The sequence below is a fragment of the Elgaria multicarinata genome, chromosome 4, assembly GCF_023053635.1.
Source record: "Elgaria multicarinata webbii isolate HBS135686 ecotype San Diego chromosome 4, rElgMul1.1.pri, whole genome shotgun sequence".
NCBI classification, from domain to species: Eukaryota; Metazoa; Chordata; class Lepidosauria; order Squamata; family Anguidae; genus Elgaria; species Elgaria multicarinata.
This window is the reverse complement of record NC_086174.1, coordinates 147,959,605-147,975,669: the sequence shown is the minus strand read 5'-3', so window position 1 is coordinate 147,975,669 and position 16,065 is coordinate 147,959,605. Positions and strand designations below refer to the sequence as shown.

Genomic DNA, 16,065 nt, shown 5'->3' with positions numbered 1-16,065 from the left:
CTTCCAGTTTGAGTGTAGGCCTGTGTTGGCATCTCTCTCTCTCTCTCTTCTCTTCCAGTTTGATTTTTAGAAGGTTCGTAAATTGCTATATTTAATCTTGCATCTTAATCATTTATTTTTAACCCTTTAAAAGGTGACACACTATAATTTATATACCAAACATTTCCACATGGCCAAAGATAGTTTTCATCTTAGTCAGAAAGGAGGAAGAAATAACTAATGTTGGTGCCTTTAAAAAAAATGTTTTCCATTTTAACCGAATCGAATCTCCTTCGCTGTCAGATCAGGACAAATTCTTCATTTCTGCTTGCCTGCTCACTGGCTGGCTATACAGTACCTGTATAAGCTTTCAAACAGGGGTTCTCAACAACATTCAGTGCTCAAGTGTATCAATAAAGGGAATGCTCAGGCAAGGACGCACGATGCACTTCGGTCTTGTCCCTTTTCGGAGCAACCTTATCAATCACCCCTCAGTTTTTGATTTCACCAAGGGAAGTTGAGGGTGATGCATGTCACACACTTGGGCTAGCTGTTTGCCAGGGCCGCTCCAGCAAATGACATCCTGTCACTGCTGACCCAAAGCTGCGTAGTAAATTCAATTCCTTTGTTGTTTTCTGTGAACAGATTTTGACAGGACTTGTTTTAACTAGTGCTCAGAAGAAAAGATTGATTTCCTTCACTAGCTAGGCCTATTTTGATCTTTTTAATATGGTCTTCTACGTCCAAAAAGCAGATTCGCAGAGCTGTAGAAACTGTAAATCATAGGTTTTCTTGCCTCTGACAGTCTAAACAGTGTTTTCCACCATTGACAGCAAAGACCATAAGCTTTAATGTGTAGACATTATAAGGAATATTAAGTCCTATGGATTCTAAATGAATTTCATTTATTAAAGTGCAGTAGGATGCATTATTGCAGATAATTATTGCAGGTTGAACTTGACTGGCTAGGACAGTTAATTTGATTGATGAGGTTCAGTGTAATTCAATAAAATGTGTTCATGCCAATCGAGCTTCACTGGAAAATCCTCTAATAAATGGAGACCATTGCAATAGACACTGCAGGTTAATGTTATGTTTTGATTCCCATAGTGTGAGAATAGCAAACTCTTAGCTATGCAAATTGCAGACAATGGCTTCACCCCGGTTCAAAGCAATTTCCCTTACATCAGGGGAGGTCAGAAGGCAGAACAGGATCTACTGGTAAATCTCTGGGTAATTTGCAGTGGAGGAGCAGGAGGGGGGGCGGTCAGATTCCAAACTTTTGAACAATAACAACAAAATGAGTTTCCTCAGCTGAATTAGGTTGCTGAAAAGAAGAACATTTAGAGTAACCAGAAATTGACTTTTGTGTGAAAGGACTGTGAGCTCAGACTCAGTTCAGTTCAGGTATTGAAAACAACTTCTAGGCTCAGAAAGTGTTCAGAGGAACCCCATTCTTTAATTCTAAATGCATGCCTTTTGCAAATGGCTCTGCTTAGTAGTTCTTTGGGGTTTTAGTAAATTACAAAGTAGATCCCACAAGCCAGAAAAATCTGATCATCTCTGCCTTACATAACACTTGCTGAAAATGCAATCTTCTGATAGGATCACAGAAGTCCAATAAGTCCTATAAGGCCATCAAGTCCAACCCCCTGCTCAATGCAGGAATCCACCCTAAAGCATACCAGACAGATGGTTTTCCAGCTGCCTCTTGAATGCCTCTAGTGTGGGAGAGCCCACGACCTCCTTAGGTAATTGGTTCCATTGACATACTGCTCTAACAGTCAGGAAGTTTTTCCTGATGTCCAGCTGGAATCTGGCTTCCTGTAGTTTGAGCGCATTATTCCGTGTCCTGCACTCTGGGATGATTGAGAAGAGACCTTGGCCCTCCTCTGTGTGACAACCTTTCAAGTATTTGAAGAGTGTTATCATCTTCTCTTCTCTTCTCTTCTCCAGGCTAAACATCCCCAGTTCTTTCAATCTCTCCTCATAGAGCTTTGTTTCTGATCTACATTCTGATCCACAGTCTTATTGGAAGACACCCATACCAGGCAAAGATTTCAAGAGACTATGGTGGAGTTTAAATTTAAATCAAAGACTTTCCATCATGTAGTTCATGTTGTCAACACTACATACCACCAGATCATAACCACCTACAGTTCCCCCAAACTGGTGCCCCCTAGAAGTTTTGGACTTCAACTCACATCAGCCACAGCCAGCATGGCCAATGGTCAGGAATCCTGAGAGTTGTAGTCCAAAACATCTGGAGGGCTCCAGTTTGGGGAAGGCTGAGATACAGGTAGGGCTGGTATTTCTACAAATTCATTCTGCAAATCCCAAAATGGGAAAACGAGGTGTGGCACAGATCACTTCATGTCATTTTGGGTGAGAAGAGTGTATTATTTTTATTTGTAAAAGGTGCTGGTTTTGCAGCAGCAAAGCTCTGGGCACTGCCATCTCACATCGCAGACGCATTCTGGGAAGAAAGGTAGCCTAGCTACCTTCCCATGATATTGAAGAAATGATTTCATGAAGCCCTTTGACATTCTTTTGAAATTCAGACTTCAGTGTGCGTACATAGTTAAAGTAAGGAGGGGATGGATCGAAGCCAAGAATTGTTGGATTTTATTTCGCAACTTTCTGTAAACTGTAGGGGGGAGAATTAATAGAGCCTCAGATTTACTTGCTCTTGTAAGCTAAAATGATGCAAACGCAGACTCCTTTTCTTCATAGTAGTTTGCAGTGCACAAGCTTTAAAACATTGTTCATATTAATAGTAATGACAAAAAAAGAAAACTTTTTAGTTAAGCTCTGCTGTTCGCTTCACAGTTCGTCACCACTTGCAATAGATGATGAGAACAGTGTGAGTGAACTGCATTCCTTGTTAATATGTCACAATCAGAAGAGCAATAATAGTGCCTCTTGAATTGCCAAAAGCTATTAAATTTTAATAATTTTAATAACTTTAAATTAAACTTAAGATTTATGTTGCGTAGCATGAAAACCTGAAACCTTGCGTTGGGAGATGGTGCAGAAAACATTAACATGACATTTCACTGCTGATGTATTGCATACCGCATGAACTCTAGGCCAGTTATAGAAAACGTCCCTATTAAAATAATTTCTAATAAGATTTAAATGGCTACAGTTCCACACCTGCCCTAATTAAAACTTGAGCAAAGTTGCTCGAGTTTTGGGAAGCAGATCTAAATTTTAGCAGGCTTCTTCACACTTTTCTTCTTCCTCTCTGAAGTTTGGAATGGGAAAGTTGAAGCTTTGAAGGTGAACTAAGCATAGCTTGCACAGTATAGATCCATTTAGCCTGTCTAAAGGGCATAACAATGTAGGACAAACCGAAAGGGCAGTGCCATCACTTTTTCAAATCTTGGGTCAGAGTTCTGTGCGGTAGCAACATGCTTAGAGCCTCGAAAGAAGTTTGAAGTGAAGCCCTTCCTTTCACCATTTCCTTATATGTTCAGTAATAAAAACCTTTTTGCAAAACTGTCCACAGTCTTGTGCCAGTAAGATGCTGTGTGCCCCCCCCCCCCCGGAGAAAGAGAGTTTGAAGCAAAACATAAGGGCAGCACCACGCAAACAAGTAAAAACAAGTAAAACTTAAAGGTGCATGTCCAATGTATTGAAGAAAAGCCAATTATTGATAACTAATTCAATTACTTTCTCACAGACCTGATGATCTGTGTACATTCCAATGTGACGTCTTTTCATCATAGATAACTACAAAACAGTTTTTTTAAAAGAAGTAGCCTATATGTAAAGATAATCAAGAGTAATCTTACAAGACAGTATATAATAATCATATAAGAGAGCTTCGGCTATTGGGCGGTATAAAAATGTAATAAATAAAATAATAAAAATATAATGATGATGATGATGATGTATTTATTTATTTATTTATTTGTTACCCGCCTCTCCCTCTGGATCGAGGTGGGGTACAACACAAATAAAAACACCATAAAATACATATAACTAATTAAAACATTTAAAACAAATACGTTATTAAAAGCAGCACATTATTTAAAAAGGCATCTTAAAATTCAGCCTGCTGGAAGAGGCCTGCTGGAAGAGATCAGTATTTATGGCTTTCTTAAATTCCAGAAGACTGTTAAGTTGGCGAATTTCTCCCGGCAAGCCATTCCACAAACTGGGTGAGGCAGAAAAAAACGTCCTCTGGGTAATAGTTGTCAGCCTTGTTTTTGTTGGTGGGAGTAAATTCTTCCCAGAGGACCTGAGTGTGCGGGGCGGATTGTACGGGAGAAGGCGATCCCGCAGGTAGCCTGATCCCAAACCATGTAGGGCTTTAAAGGTGATAACCAACACTTTATACTTCGCCCGGAAACTAATTTAAAATCTTGGTGCATATTTTCTAAGAAATTGGCCTTCAACTGCTGGGCAATAAGTTGCTCCCAGACTGTAGGTGGGTCATACCATTAGCATTACCGTATTTTAATGTTTTGTAATATGAGGAAAAGGAGTGGGGCGGACAAAGAAAGAAAACGGAGAGATAATGACCAGGCTTAGCGGAGGAAGGGTTCTTTTACTTTCGATATTTGTATTCCTGTAGTTGCCCTCTATTAAAATAGAAGATTTCTCTCCTTTTTATCTGTTCATCCTAGCTCTGACAGAGAATGAGAAGGATGAATATATACTTTAAAACATAGTATTGCAGGTTAGGGAAGTTAGAACGAAGTCCAAAGTCAAATAAACCAACATAATGCAAAGTTGAGCAACCTGCTAGTTAGGCTGCAATCCTATAAACATGTTCAGTCAGGTTTATTTTTGAGTCAGCACATATAAGATTGGGCTGTTGGGTTTACTTCTTATTTATAATAATTTGTATACTATGCTTGCAGTGGGAACAGCTGATCAAGTCAGAAACACTCCGTTCCTGGATTGATTACCGTTATGTCTGAACCCAGACCTCTGGCATGTCTCTTCTCTGACAAGCCAAAGAAACAACCCTAGAACCAATTATGGGTTCTTCTTCTAATTTGTCGGGGGAGAGATAAACCAGAAGTATAGGTTCAGTTGCTAAGCTGAATTGTTCATGCCCCAGATTTGAATATGAGAACAAGCTACTTCTTAATAGAATTACTTAGCTTTTTTAAAAAGTGTACGCATAAGGTTGGTGCGAGCATTGTCCTCTCCAAAATGGCCTTTAATATAATGTGTACATAGTCTGTAGTAAAGAACTCTTTTCATCTTCTGGGATCTTTATACATTCTGCAGGCGTTCTGAACTTCCAAACCAGCTAGAGTGACTTTTGTAGGGGCAACAAAGTGTCCTATTCCCACAACTTGTCCACTGCATCCAAAATTAATTTTCGTCCCCTTATTGAGAGTGGTGTGTGTGTGTGTGTGAGAGAGAGAGAGAGAGAGAGAGAGAGAGACCTTGCTTTGTAAACTAATTATGACTAAAGCTGACACAACATCTGTTCCCTGATTTAAATTACTCCTTGTCTGTTGGCATTCATTTTAAAGGAACTTCTTCCTGCATCTTCTTTTTTTAAGTGTTGGTATGAATGTTAATCTAACCATTGGGGCGACATCAATATAAAATGCCAAAAAAAAAAAAGCTTACGTGCCAACTTTTTTTTGTAATCTATGCATTGCGAAGTATTAGCATAATTAATTTCTCAGAACATTAGCTAGAGAAGCTAGAGAACACTAGCTAGAGAACACTAGAGAAGACAGTTATGTTTATATAAAGACACTACTCCTAAAATGGGAGCTGTATTTTATTGGGGAGATGCTTCTTAAAATAAATTAGATGCTCCATGTCGCTCTCTGAACTGTACACTTTTCAAAGAATATTGTACTAAATAGATTATTTCCCCCCTTGAGTCCATGATTAGTGTGCAATGTCATGGCGATACAGCGAGGCTGTTATCATTATCCAGTTTGTAACTAAGCAAGACTTGATTCTTTTACTGTACATAAGATTTCCCTTACAGTTGCTTACATTAAATCTTTGCTTTTGATTTAGACTCCATCAGATGTTATTCCCCACATATGTTTTATTGCCACAATACATTTGGACACTTCATGTGTTTTCATTATCTCCCTGAGATATCATGTTTTCAGCAAATGTTTGGTATGTTTGGCATAAATTATCTTTGTGACATAACAGTTTGTCAGTTACAATTTATATGTCATTGACTTTTGTAAACTAATAGAGATGTAAAATTTGGGGACATTTTGAGACCGGGGGGGGGGGGGTTCCAATTTTTTACAGAAAAAAACTAGAAATGTTGGAGAAAAATGTAAAATAAGCAATACTTGGTTATTTTTAGTGCTCTTTACAGCTCTAAAGTCACATTGTGGCTTTAAAACAGCCTTTTCCAACCTGGTGCCCTCCAAATACTTTGGACTTCAGCTCCCATAAGCCTCTGGCTGCATGGCCCATGGTCAGGAATGCTGGGCCAAAACATAAGTAGGGCACCAGGTTGAGGGGGGGGCTGCATTAGAAACCTAAGTCAGCCTTTCTGTTCCTAAAGTTATTGGATGTATAACTTGGTTTGCTCATAAAATGATCATTATATTTTAAAACTTTTAAAAGTAAGCTCAGTAAATTTACAATTATTGTCTGAATAGATTAGAATTATATTAGATGACTGCTACAACATCAGAAACACAGGACTCTATAGAACAAAACCCAAACTGTCAAGAATGCACAATGGTGTCTCTGCTCGAGAAATTATGCATAAATTTCTAACAGTAAAATATACTTTAGATCAATAATTTTAATAAGGAATGAAAGAAATAACTATGCTAGATTTTTTAAAACACACACACACACATACTAGAGGATTAAAAGAAAACATTTTCCCCAATGGCTTTATTATTTCCAGACAATTTACATCTCTGGTCTTTTTATAAAAGTGTTATTATTACATATTTTTTAGAAATCATTTGCAGTGAGGGTAAAAGCTGCATAACAATATATAAATACTTTCCCTTAAATTCTAAAAGAAAATATTTCATAATCCAAAGCTGTTCAATTTTTTCAATTTTTCGGGGGGGGGGGGAAGATCCTTGGGGGGGAAATCAGAGGAAAATGTTTTTTTTGGGGGGGGGGTTCACATCTCTATAAATTAATATACTTTCCCAAAATACATTGATTTTTACCAGTTTAGAACTGAGAATTTCTTTGCATTCTATTACTCTTAGTTTATACTGAATTTTCCCAAGAGCAGCTTCAAACACTACAAGGAAGAGGATATACAAAGGCCTTGCTAATTTGTACATCTGATATAACCTATACAAAATACAAATACAAATTTTATTCATGGCTACCCTAAATGGGTTTTAGCCAAACACATATTATCACACATTATTACATAAAAAATTAAAATTAGACGAACTCCATACAGCAATTACTCCCATCAGCACACATCTTCTACAGTAAACATCCTAATTTCTCATTGTACTCTGTATATCTATGGTATATCTATTGTTTACAATCATCCCTTTACATAGTAGAATCAAACATCTTCCCATAGTAAGACATATGAGCTGAGTTTATGTATCTATCTTGAGGGGAGATGTGCAAGTTCCTTCTTCAGATGTTAAAACACAAGCATAAAAACCTCCATGCTTTCTGAAATGCAGAAAATCACCTTGTAGCATAGTGATGATAAAGAGGAAGGTATTATTATTTATTATTATTATTATTTATTTATATAGCACCATCAATGTACATGGTGCTGTACAGATAACACAGTAAATAGCAAGACCCTGCCGCATAGGCTTACAATCTAATAAGTTGTAGTAAACAATAAAGAGGGAAGGAGAATGCAAACAGGCAGAGGGAAGTGTAAACAGGCACCGGGTAGGGTGAAGCTAACAGTATAGAGTCAGAACAAACTCAATATTTGAAGGCTATAGGGAAAAGAAAAGTTTTTAGCTGAGTTTTATGAGTTTGTAGTTCTCAAGTGTTCTGGAAGAGCGTTCCAGGCGTAAGGGGCAGCAGAAGAAAAAGGACGAAGCCGAGTAAGGGAAGTGGAGGTCCTTGGGCAGGCGAGAAGCATGGCATCAGAGGAGCGGAGAGCACGAGCGGGGCGATAGTGTGAGATGAGAGAGGAGAGATAGGCAGGAGCTAGACCGTGAAGAGCTTTGAAGGTCAGCAGGAGAAGTTTATAGTGGATTCTGGAGTGAATTGGAAGCCAATGAAGAGATTTCAGAAGTGGAGTGACATGGTCATAGCGGCGGGCCAAGAAGATGATCTTAGCGGCAGAGTGGTGGACAGAGACCAGCGGACTGATGTGAGACGAAGGAAGGCCAGAGAGAAGAAGGTTGCAGTAGTCCAACCGAGAGATAACCAGTGCGTGAACGAGAGTCTTGGCAGAAGAGACAGACAAAAATGGTCGAATCCTGGCAATATTATACAGGAAGAAACGACAGGATTTAGCTACTGCCTCGATGTGAGGAGTAAAGGAGAGCGAGGAGTCAAATATAAAGCCAAGGCTACGAGCTTCCTTGACCGGAGTAAGCGTGACATCGTTGACAGTAAGAGAGAATGAGAGGTGAGGAGAAGGTTTAGGAGGAAAAACAAGCAATTCAGTCTTTGCCATGTTAAGTTTCAAACGACGATGAAGCAGCCAGGCTGAGATATCTGAAAGACATGCCGAGATACGATCGTGAACATCTGGAGAAAGTTCCGGAGATGAGAGATATAATTGTGTATCATCGGCATACAGGTGATATTGGAGGCCGTGAGATTGAATAAGCTTACCCAAGGGCAGCATGTATAGAGAGAACAACAACGGGCCAAGCACCGAGCCTTGCGGAACCCCAACTGAAAGGGGAAAAGAGGAGGACGAGCTGCCGTTAGCCGACACGCTGAAAGAGCGACCCTCTAGATAGGAGGCGAACCAGTTATAGACAGAGCCACAGAGTCCAAGGTCATGGAGGGAATCTAAGAGAAGATCGTGATCAACCGTGTCAAAGGCTGCGGTTAGATCAAGGAGAATAAGGACGGAATAATGGCCTTTAGACTTGGCAGTAAGAAGATCATTGGTGATCTTGGTAAGGACTGTTTCAGAGGAATGCAAATGACGGAAGCCAGATTGAAAGGGATCCAGAGCAGAGTTATTAGAGAGAAAGTCAAGACTACGAGAGTAGACCAGACGTTCCAGGATCTTTGAGACAAAGGGCAAGAGAGAGACAGGTCGGTAGTTAGACAGGGATAGTCGATCAAGAGTGGGTTTTTTGAGAATGGGAGAGACTGTAGCATGTTTGAAAGCAGAAGGAAATGAACCAGAGGACAGAGAAGAATTAATGATGTGAAGCAAGGACGGGAGGATAGTGGGGATAAGATTAATAAAGCCGCAAGAGGGAATCGGATCACGGGAACAAGTGGGAGGCTTCGACGAGTATACAATGCAAGTCTTTGTCATCACAGAGGAGAAGATTTCTGAAGTTCTTGTAAGTTTAGTTAGTACAATTCAGATAGAATAAATCTGGTTATTGTACCTGCTGCAGTCCATAATCACTTTTCATCTCACTGAAGTTTCCAAAGCGCTGGCAAACGAAGCAGTATTGAAGCACCTAGAGAATAACATAGGAGATTGTTTTAGGGCAAAACTAGATGTCACGTTGTTGTTGTTTTTAAATTACTAGCAGTTGTGGGTTTGCCGTAAAGAAACTAACAGTTTCAGAAATCTCTAAAATCCGCAGAAGTATATTATTCACCCAACAAAAATATTTATGGTGATATGGATAGGGTGATAATTTTGGAAGACAGACGATAGAATCAAGACAAGAAAAATTGTATTCCGCTAATAAAGAAATCAGATAGGATGTTAACTCTGCTAAAGAAATAATACAAATCTTTGTATATGTCAAATTGTTGAATACAAGTCTTTATATACAAAACCCAGACTAGATGGCTATTAGTCTTTTCTTCAATCTTTAAAACTGACCATGCTTGCCTCAGAAGATGAGAGGAAATGTGGATAGTAAGATTAGTAGAGATTAGGTTATACAATTGAATAAAAAGTTGAAAGTAAGACACAAAGGTATATATGGGTTCATTTCTGAATGCTATAAGAAGTTTGCAAATTTGTTTGCTGTGAACAAGATGCAATAAACAAAAGAAATTTGACTTGGAAAATTTCCCAGTAATGGAATGGGATGTTATATTAATAGCAAAACTTGTGTATAGTCCTATAAATCTATATCCCTCCTTAACTACAATAATAAAAACTTCATTGCAAGATTATGTAACATTACTGAGAAACCATACATCGTTACTGAGAAACCATACATCTAGATCAATCAAGTTTCGTGCCCAGTCATTTCTTTAACATCTAGTATATAATCAAGTATATTAAGGAAGTTAATATACTTGATCATTTTCTTGTGTCAAAAAGTATTTGACAGACTGGAATGGTCTTAAAATACATACATACATAATACAGGTATTTAATTTTGGTCCTAATTTTCAAAACTGAAAAAACTCAACCCCAAGTGCCTCTTTTGAGCATCAACATTTTCTGAAGAGGTTACTGTTTCCAGAAGTACTAGACAAAGCTGTCTTCTGTTATGTTGTTTCCAGTTTTATTCTGGGGGGTGGGGGAGTGAAAATCAAATCAAAGTTTTGCATATGAACATAAGAAAAAAGGTGGTTGGGCTAATATACTTAAAGCAGTATCCAATACTACCTGCACGGTAGCAGGTCCTATTGCTAGCTCATTGAGAACCTAGTGGTCCTGAAGCAACCTGAAATGAGCAGATCAGCAGAGCTGCTGACCACTCATGTTTTAGAAACAAGCATTTCTGCTTGGGGTTACTTATAGAATGGCAAATTCCCCAGTGTCCCAAGCGGTGGGTCCTGTGAGTGCAACAGAAATGGCAGGGGCTGAGTAGCTGTATTGGATACTGCCCTTAATTTATTATTACAATAGTTTTCTAAAGAAGAAAACAAGTATTTCCTTTGATTCTATGGACTGAGATATGTGGTTTTATCAAGCAGAAGAGCATATTTGTATACTATTATATCATCAATACATTAATAGAAATTTGGAATAAGTTCAAAGAGAAAATGGCAATTGCATTAGTTGTTTAAACTTTCAAGCTATGTTAAGGCTTTTAGAGCAGATGGATACTTGAAAAACTAATACAAATATAGGTTAGAATAGTACAACTCATTATGCATGGACAATACGTTATCTTTAGAATAAATCCCAATGATCATAGGTGAATAGCCAACTATCAGTATTAATAGCTGAGACAGTTTATATATTTATTCAAAAACAAAACTGCTATATATTCAATACAATATTGATTTTGAGAAAATTGCATTTTCAATCAAGAAAAAAACTATCTCTATGATTTATTGGATCGTTGTGGATTTAGACACTCAGAAATCTTATACATTGAAATAAAATCAGGATATAAAAAGTCGATAACAGTCTTTTCTATTTTCAAAAGAATGCATTTTTCAATGTCTTCATGATTACAAGATTTTTAAAACATATATATAAAATGGCCTTTTGGTGGCATTTTCCCTTGGAAAAGTTACAACTTCTGAAAAAGTTGGTGTTGTCATAGCAAAAAAAAAAAAGAAGCCATTTCTTGTATTTCTTGTGGCAAGAAAATTTGGGAAATAATTCTAGTTACACTCTGGGAATATATTTCAACTCTCTTTGGATTTTAATTTTTGTTAATTGAATTTTTTTAATTAGAGTAGTCTTGCAAAGATCTATACTTAGTTACTATATTTGCACAGTGGCCAGAAAAAACATATTCAGAAAAACATATTCATTGGAAAACAATCAGTCTGGGACATGATTAAGTTCGTTAAGTTAACGGCTTATCAAAGTTCTGACTTTCAGAAAGCTTGAATTTAATGATATTCACTTTATTTTAAGTATTTCAAGTAATAATATGTTACATTCCTTTTCCCAAGAAATAATCTATTATTTGCTATTTCTTATTTAATAAAGATTATAATATGTACTTTGGGTAACAAAAGTTTGGGCGGGGTGGTTAAATCATGCAGTGAGAACAAATGGGATTAGGACTGCCATGCTGGGATCACAGGAGTAGCCTTTTTCCCCTCCACCATTTTCTTGATTTAAAGCCTTACTCAGTCTTCTCTTTCCCTCATGGTAGGAAACATACAGCTATCGGGGTCCCAATATTATTTGTGCCTCTTCACAACTATTCCCTCCCTTGTAAAATGTGGGGAGTCCTAATCACAGATCTTCCATGATATATCTAGTTTGGCCCTTATCCATCAAGCAAAGGTGCTAGCTAATAAAAGTATCAAAAGACCTGTTTAGGCTTATACAAGATGTCTGTGCTAGCCCAGTAGAATGTATGGCTTATTTTCATTGTGCAGCTTACCGTCATCCCATGTCACGAACTGCATTTCAAATGCCCCTCACTTTTTAAGAAAAAAAAATCCTTAGCCTCATGGAAATACTTGCACAGTTCTTTGGGTCCTGGCTTCTTTAGAGTTGGCATCCATTTCACATGTTAAAAAGTGTTTATATTTCCATTGGTATATTTCCTAATTTTCTAGTGGTTTTCTCCTTCTTTAAATGCTTCTGTAAACAAAGTCATCCGTTCTCCATGTAACTGTTGTGGTCCTGGCTTCGTTTTCCTCCTCAGAAATACCTCAAAAGCTTCTTTGGCGCCATGCTCAGCTCTCCGTCTTCCCCACTGCATGTAAATAAAGACGGCCTGACCCTGTCAAAACATGACATTTGTGAATTCTCGTCGTTCTTCAAAAAAGGTGTATTTGACTACAGCAGCCATGGCACCAGTTAACGATTGGAAACCTCGCTACTTATTGGAAGAATAAACTCACAGCCTTGTCTTCCTTTCTGCTCTACACTCTTAGATAATAATAATAATAATAATAATAATAATAATAATAATAATAATAATGATTGTTTTGCATCCCTGGAAAATTTTCACCAGAAATACTGGCTTTTAAACAGCTGCCTTTTAACAGTTCTGTCTAGAACCTGGTTCATTTTCTGGTATAGAATATGGAAACAGTTTGCTACTGCATGTTGATTTGAGAAGATACAAATTTCTCATGCTATTTGGATCCACCTAACAGCTGGAGTTCTTCTTTGCCCATGTTCTCCAGCAATTTGTTACAGCCTCCTATTACTATTTCCAAGTACTTTGATTATGCTCTAAACAGGCAAACAAGCTTATTCTAAAGTAAGTTTCCTATTTTTGTTCTGTTACAATTTTAAAATATTAAATTAATGCACCGTTGCTATATGTGCATCCTAAGAACTGCACTTTATGGATTTGTTCATGCCATTGTCATATTCTGCATATTACCGTAAATTTGAACGTTTAAAAAATATATACTGCAGAGGAATTAAAATCCCAGATGTCTTCCACACCTGATTACCCTGATGTAAAGAATCATTTGCCACTTACTTCAAGGAAAAGGAAGCAACCACTATTGAAAAATGTGAGATCAGGTTGTTGTTTTTACATTTTCTAATTACATGGATTGTTACTGTATATTATGCATCATGCAGTACTTGTGGCTACACTTAAAAGACATTCAGCATGGAATCTTATTTTTTAAAAAACAAAAATCCAGAAAGGTGTAACTGAGCCTTAGTTGCAAAAATAAAAATTATTTTAATGTGCTTTAAAATTTACTCAGGGCTTATGTAGAATTGCACATGTATAGAGGCAGTAGTATATATTTTGTAGAAGTACAAATGGAAAAAATATTGTGACCTACAATGGAGGCATGTACATATTCTGTACATAATAAAGATTTAAAAAACAAACCACTGATCGTAACTAACTTCAAGGTACTGTTAATGTCATTTGTGAACTCTGTTTCATAGAGTACAAAAAGGATTTTCCTATTCATCAAAACAGAGCCTTAAAGAATTTTTGGTATTAGCCAATACCAACTAGGCTATTGGGCTTTACATTTTGGGAGAAGTTAATCTTGCTTTTATTGATTTGGGGGAGGGAGGAATTCTGGTCTTCATGTGAAATCTTCATAGACCTTTATTTGATACCTATATTAATGCTGGAGTTTTGTTCAGAGAGGTTTGATACAAACCTACTTTTTGAAAATTGTGCTATCTAGGCCAGTTTCCGGAACATCTTCTGTTAGGATGAAGCCACAAAAGAAAAGGAAAAAGGGGGAGATCAAAGTAAATATACGAAATCAGGGACGGAAAACATGAGACTCGCGAGATGTTGTTGTAAGCCGCCCAGAGAGCTTCAGCTATTGGGCGGTATAGAAATGAAATAAAATAATAAATAAATAAATAAATAAATAAGTAGACTGCAACTTCCATCATACTTTACCCGTGACTATCTTAAGAGTAATGGGAATTGCCATCCAACAACTGAAGAGCCACATCTCTCCTACCACTGATCTCAATACCTTTGTGGACTTCAGATTGTGGGCTTCAATCAGGTCCAGAGAAACCCTGGTGGATCAAGGCCATGCTGGGCCCAGGCGCTAGCAGTATTCATGAGTGCCCTTCTTTGCTCGCTGAAACTACACCCGGCAGTTGGGCATGCGCATGTACATTCACACAGAGAATCAAAGAAAGTTATCTTACGTACAACAATGCAAGAACATTTTCCCATCCATATTTTAGTAGGAAAGTTCTACAATTATCTGGAAGCAAAAATCTAATGCCTTGCCCATGGTAGAGGATTCAAATGCAAAGCTTTCTGTTTTAAAGCATACAGCACACAGATTCAGGAAAGATAAACACATGTAGATACTCTCTCACAAGTGTACATTCAAGAAACACAGATTAACTTGCTGCTGCTTTCAGACAGGACAGCAACAGACACATAGAACCAGGGCTCTCTTTTTGTTGCCTGCAAAGGACCCAAAATGCCTCCACATACATGTGATAACCTTGGGCCCATCGCAACCTCTCAGCCTTACCCAATCTGGTGCCCACTAGATGTTTTGGACTAGAGTTCCCAATATTCCTAACTATATTCTAGAAAGCATGATTGACTTACATTATACTACTAATGGTTCAAAATACGCCTTCCTAGCATGCAGCCAACCATGCACTGTATGCTTTCTTAACGTGTGCACACAATCTGCATTCATGTGCCCCACAGGCAAGATGCATCCAGTAATCCTCTTGAGAATTTATCTTATAAAGACTCTGTGGAGCGAGCCTGAAGACTGCAATTCAAAATTTGAAAAATAACCTTTTTTCATATGCCCCATCCATCTGTTGTCATCTTCTGCTTGATCATCTCAAATATTACTAACAGCACAACCCTATATATATATATATTTCTACTCAGAAGTAATTACCTCTATGTTCAGTGGAATTTACTCCCAGGTAGGTGTATAGGATCGCAGACTTACAGCACAATCCTACATACGTCTTCTTTTGGGGGCAGGGTCCTATTGTGTTCAATAAGTGTGTATAGAATTGCAGCTGAATGGGACTTCTCTGAGTAGTTATGTAAAAGATTGCACTGTTACTAAACTTTGTGCAAACAGTCTCCCACCCCTTAACTTCACACGTACACACACACACACACCTGGATTTCCCTAACCATCAGGCCAGATAACTCCACACATTACACTGCAGTGGTGTCACACACTTCTCTCTCCTAGCATAACAACAATGGACCATTTTGCAGGAACCTATACACAGCGACGGTGCCATCACACACACACACACACACACACACACACACACACAATATGGACATCTCGTGGCAGACATTATTTGCATTGGCAGGGTGGTTTTTTAAAAATGGTTACAAGTGCAACAAAAAAACAAAAAGTATAAAATAAGTTCTGAGCCTGAAAGAGCATGAATACTAGTATTGTTTTGGACTAGAAATACTACTGCCCAAACACAGCTACACGAACGTTCTGGATTTCTCCATTGTTTTCTACGGGCAGTCATCCTTATTCCTCAAGGACAGAACCCCCAAATGGGTTCGCCATTAATCTGGAAGTCCCTTCTGCAGACTAGGGGGTCACTACACTTCATGCATGCTAGCCAAATGTCAGTCACAGCTGTTGATTTCACTCATTGGCAAAACACTGAAAGGTGTCAGCAGGCTAATTTCT

The 16,065-nt window shown here is 38.0% G+C and overlaps 1 protein-coding gene across 4 annotated transcripts in view; it reads left to right on the top strand.

Annotated features, from left to right (window-relative positions):
- Positions 1–12,856, top strand: part of KIF16B (kinesin family member 16B) — a 183,976-nt gene extending 171,120 nt beyond the window's left edge. For all 4 annotated transcript variants that reach the window (XM_063125353.1, XM_063125354.1, XM_063125352.1 and 1 more), the window contains one exon: positions 12,615–12,856. In XM_063125353.1, coding sequence (XP_062981423.1) covers positions 12,615–12,773 — 159 coding nt within the window. In that variant the 3' untranslated portion in view covers positions 12,774–12,856. The remainder of the gene's footprint in view (positions 1–12,614) is intronic.
- The last annotated feature ends 3,209 nt before the right edge of the window (positions 12,857–16,065 follow it).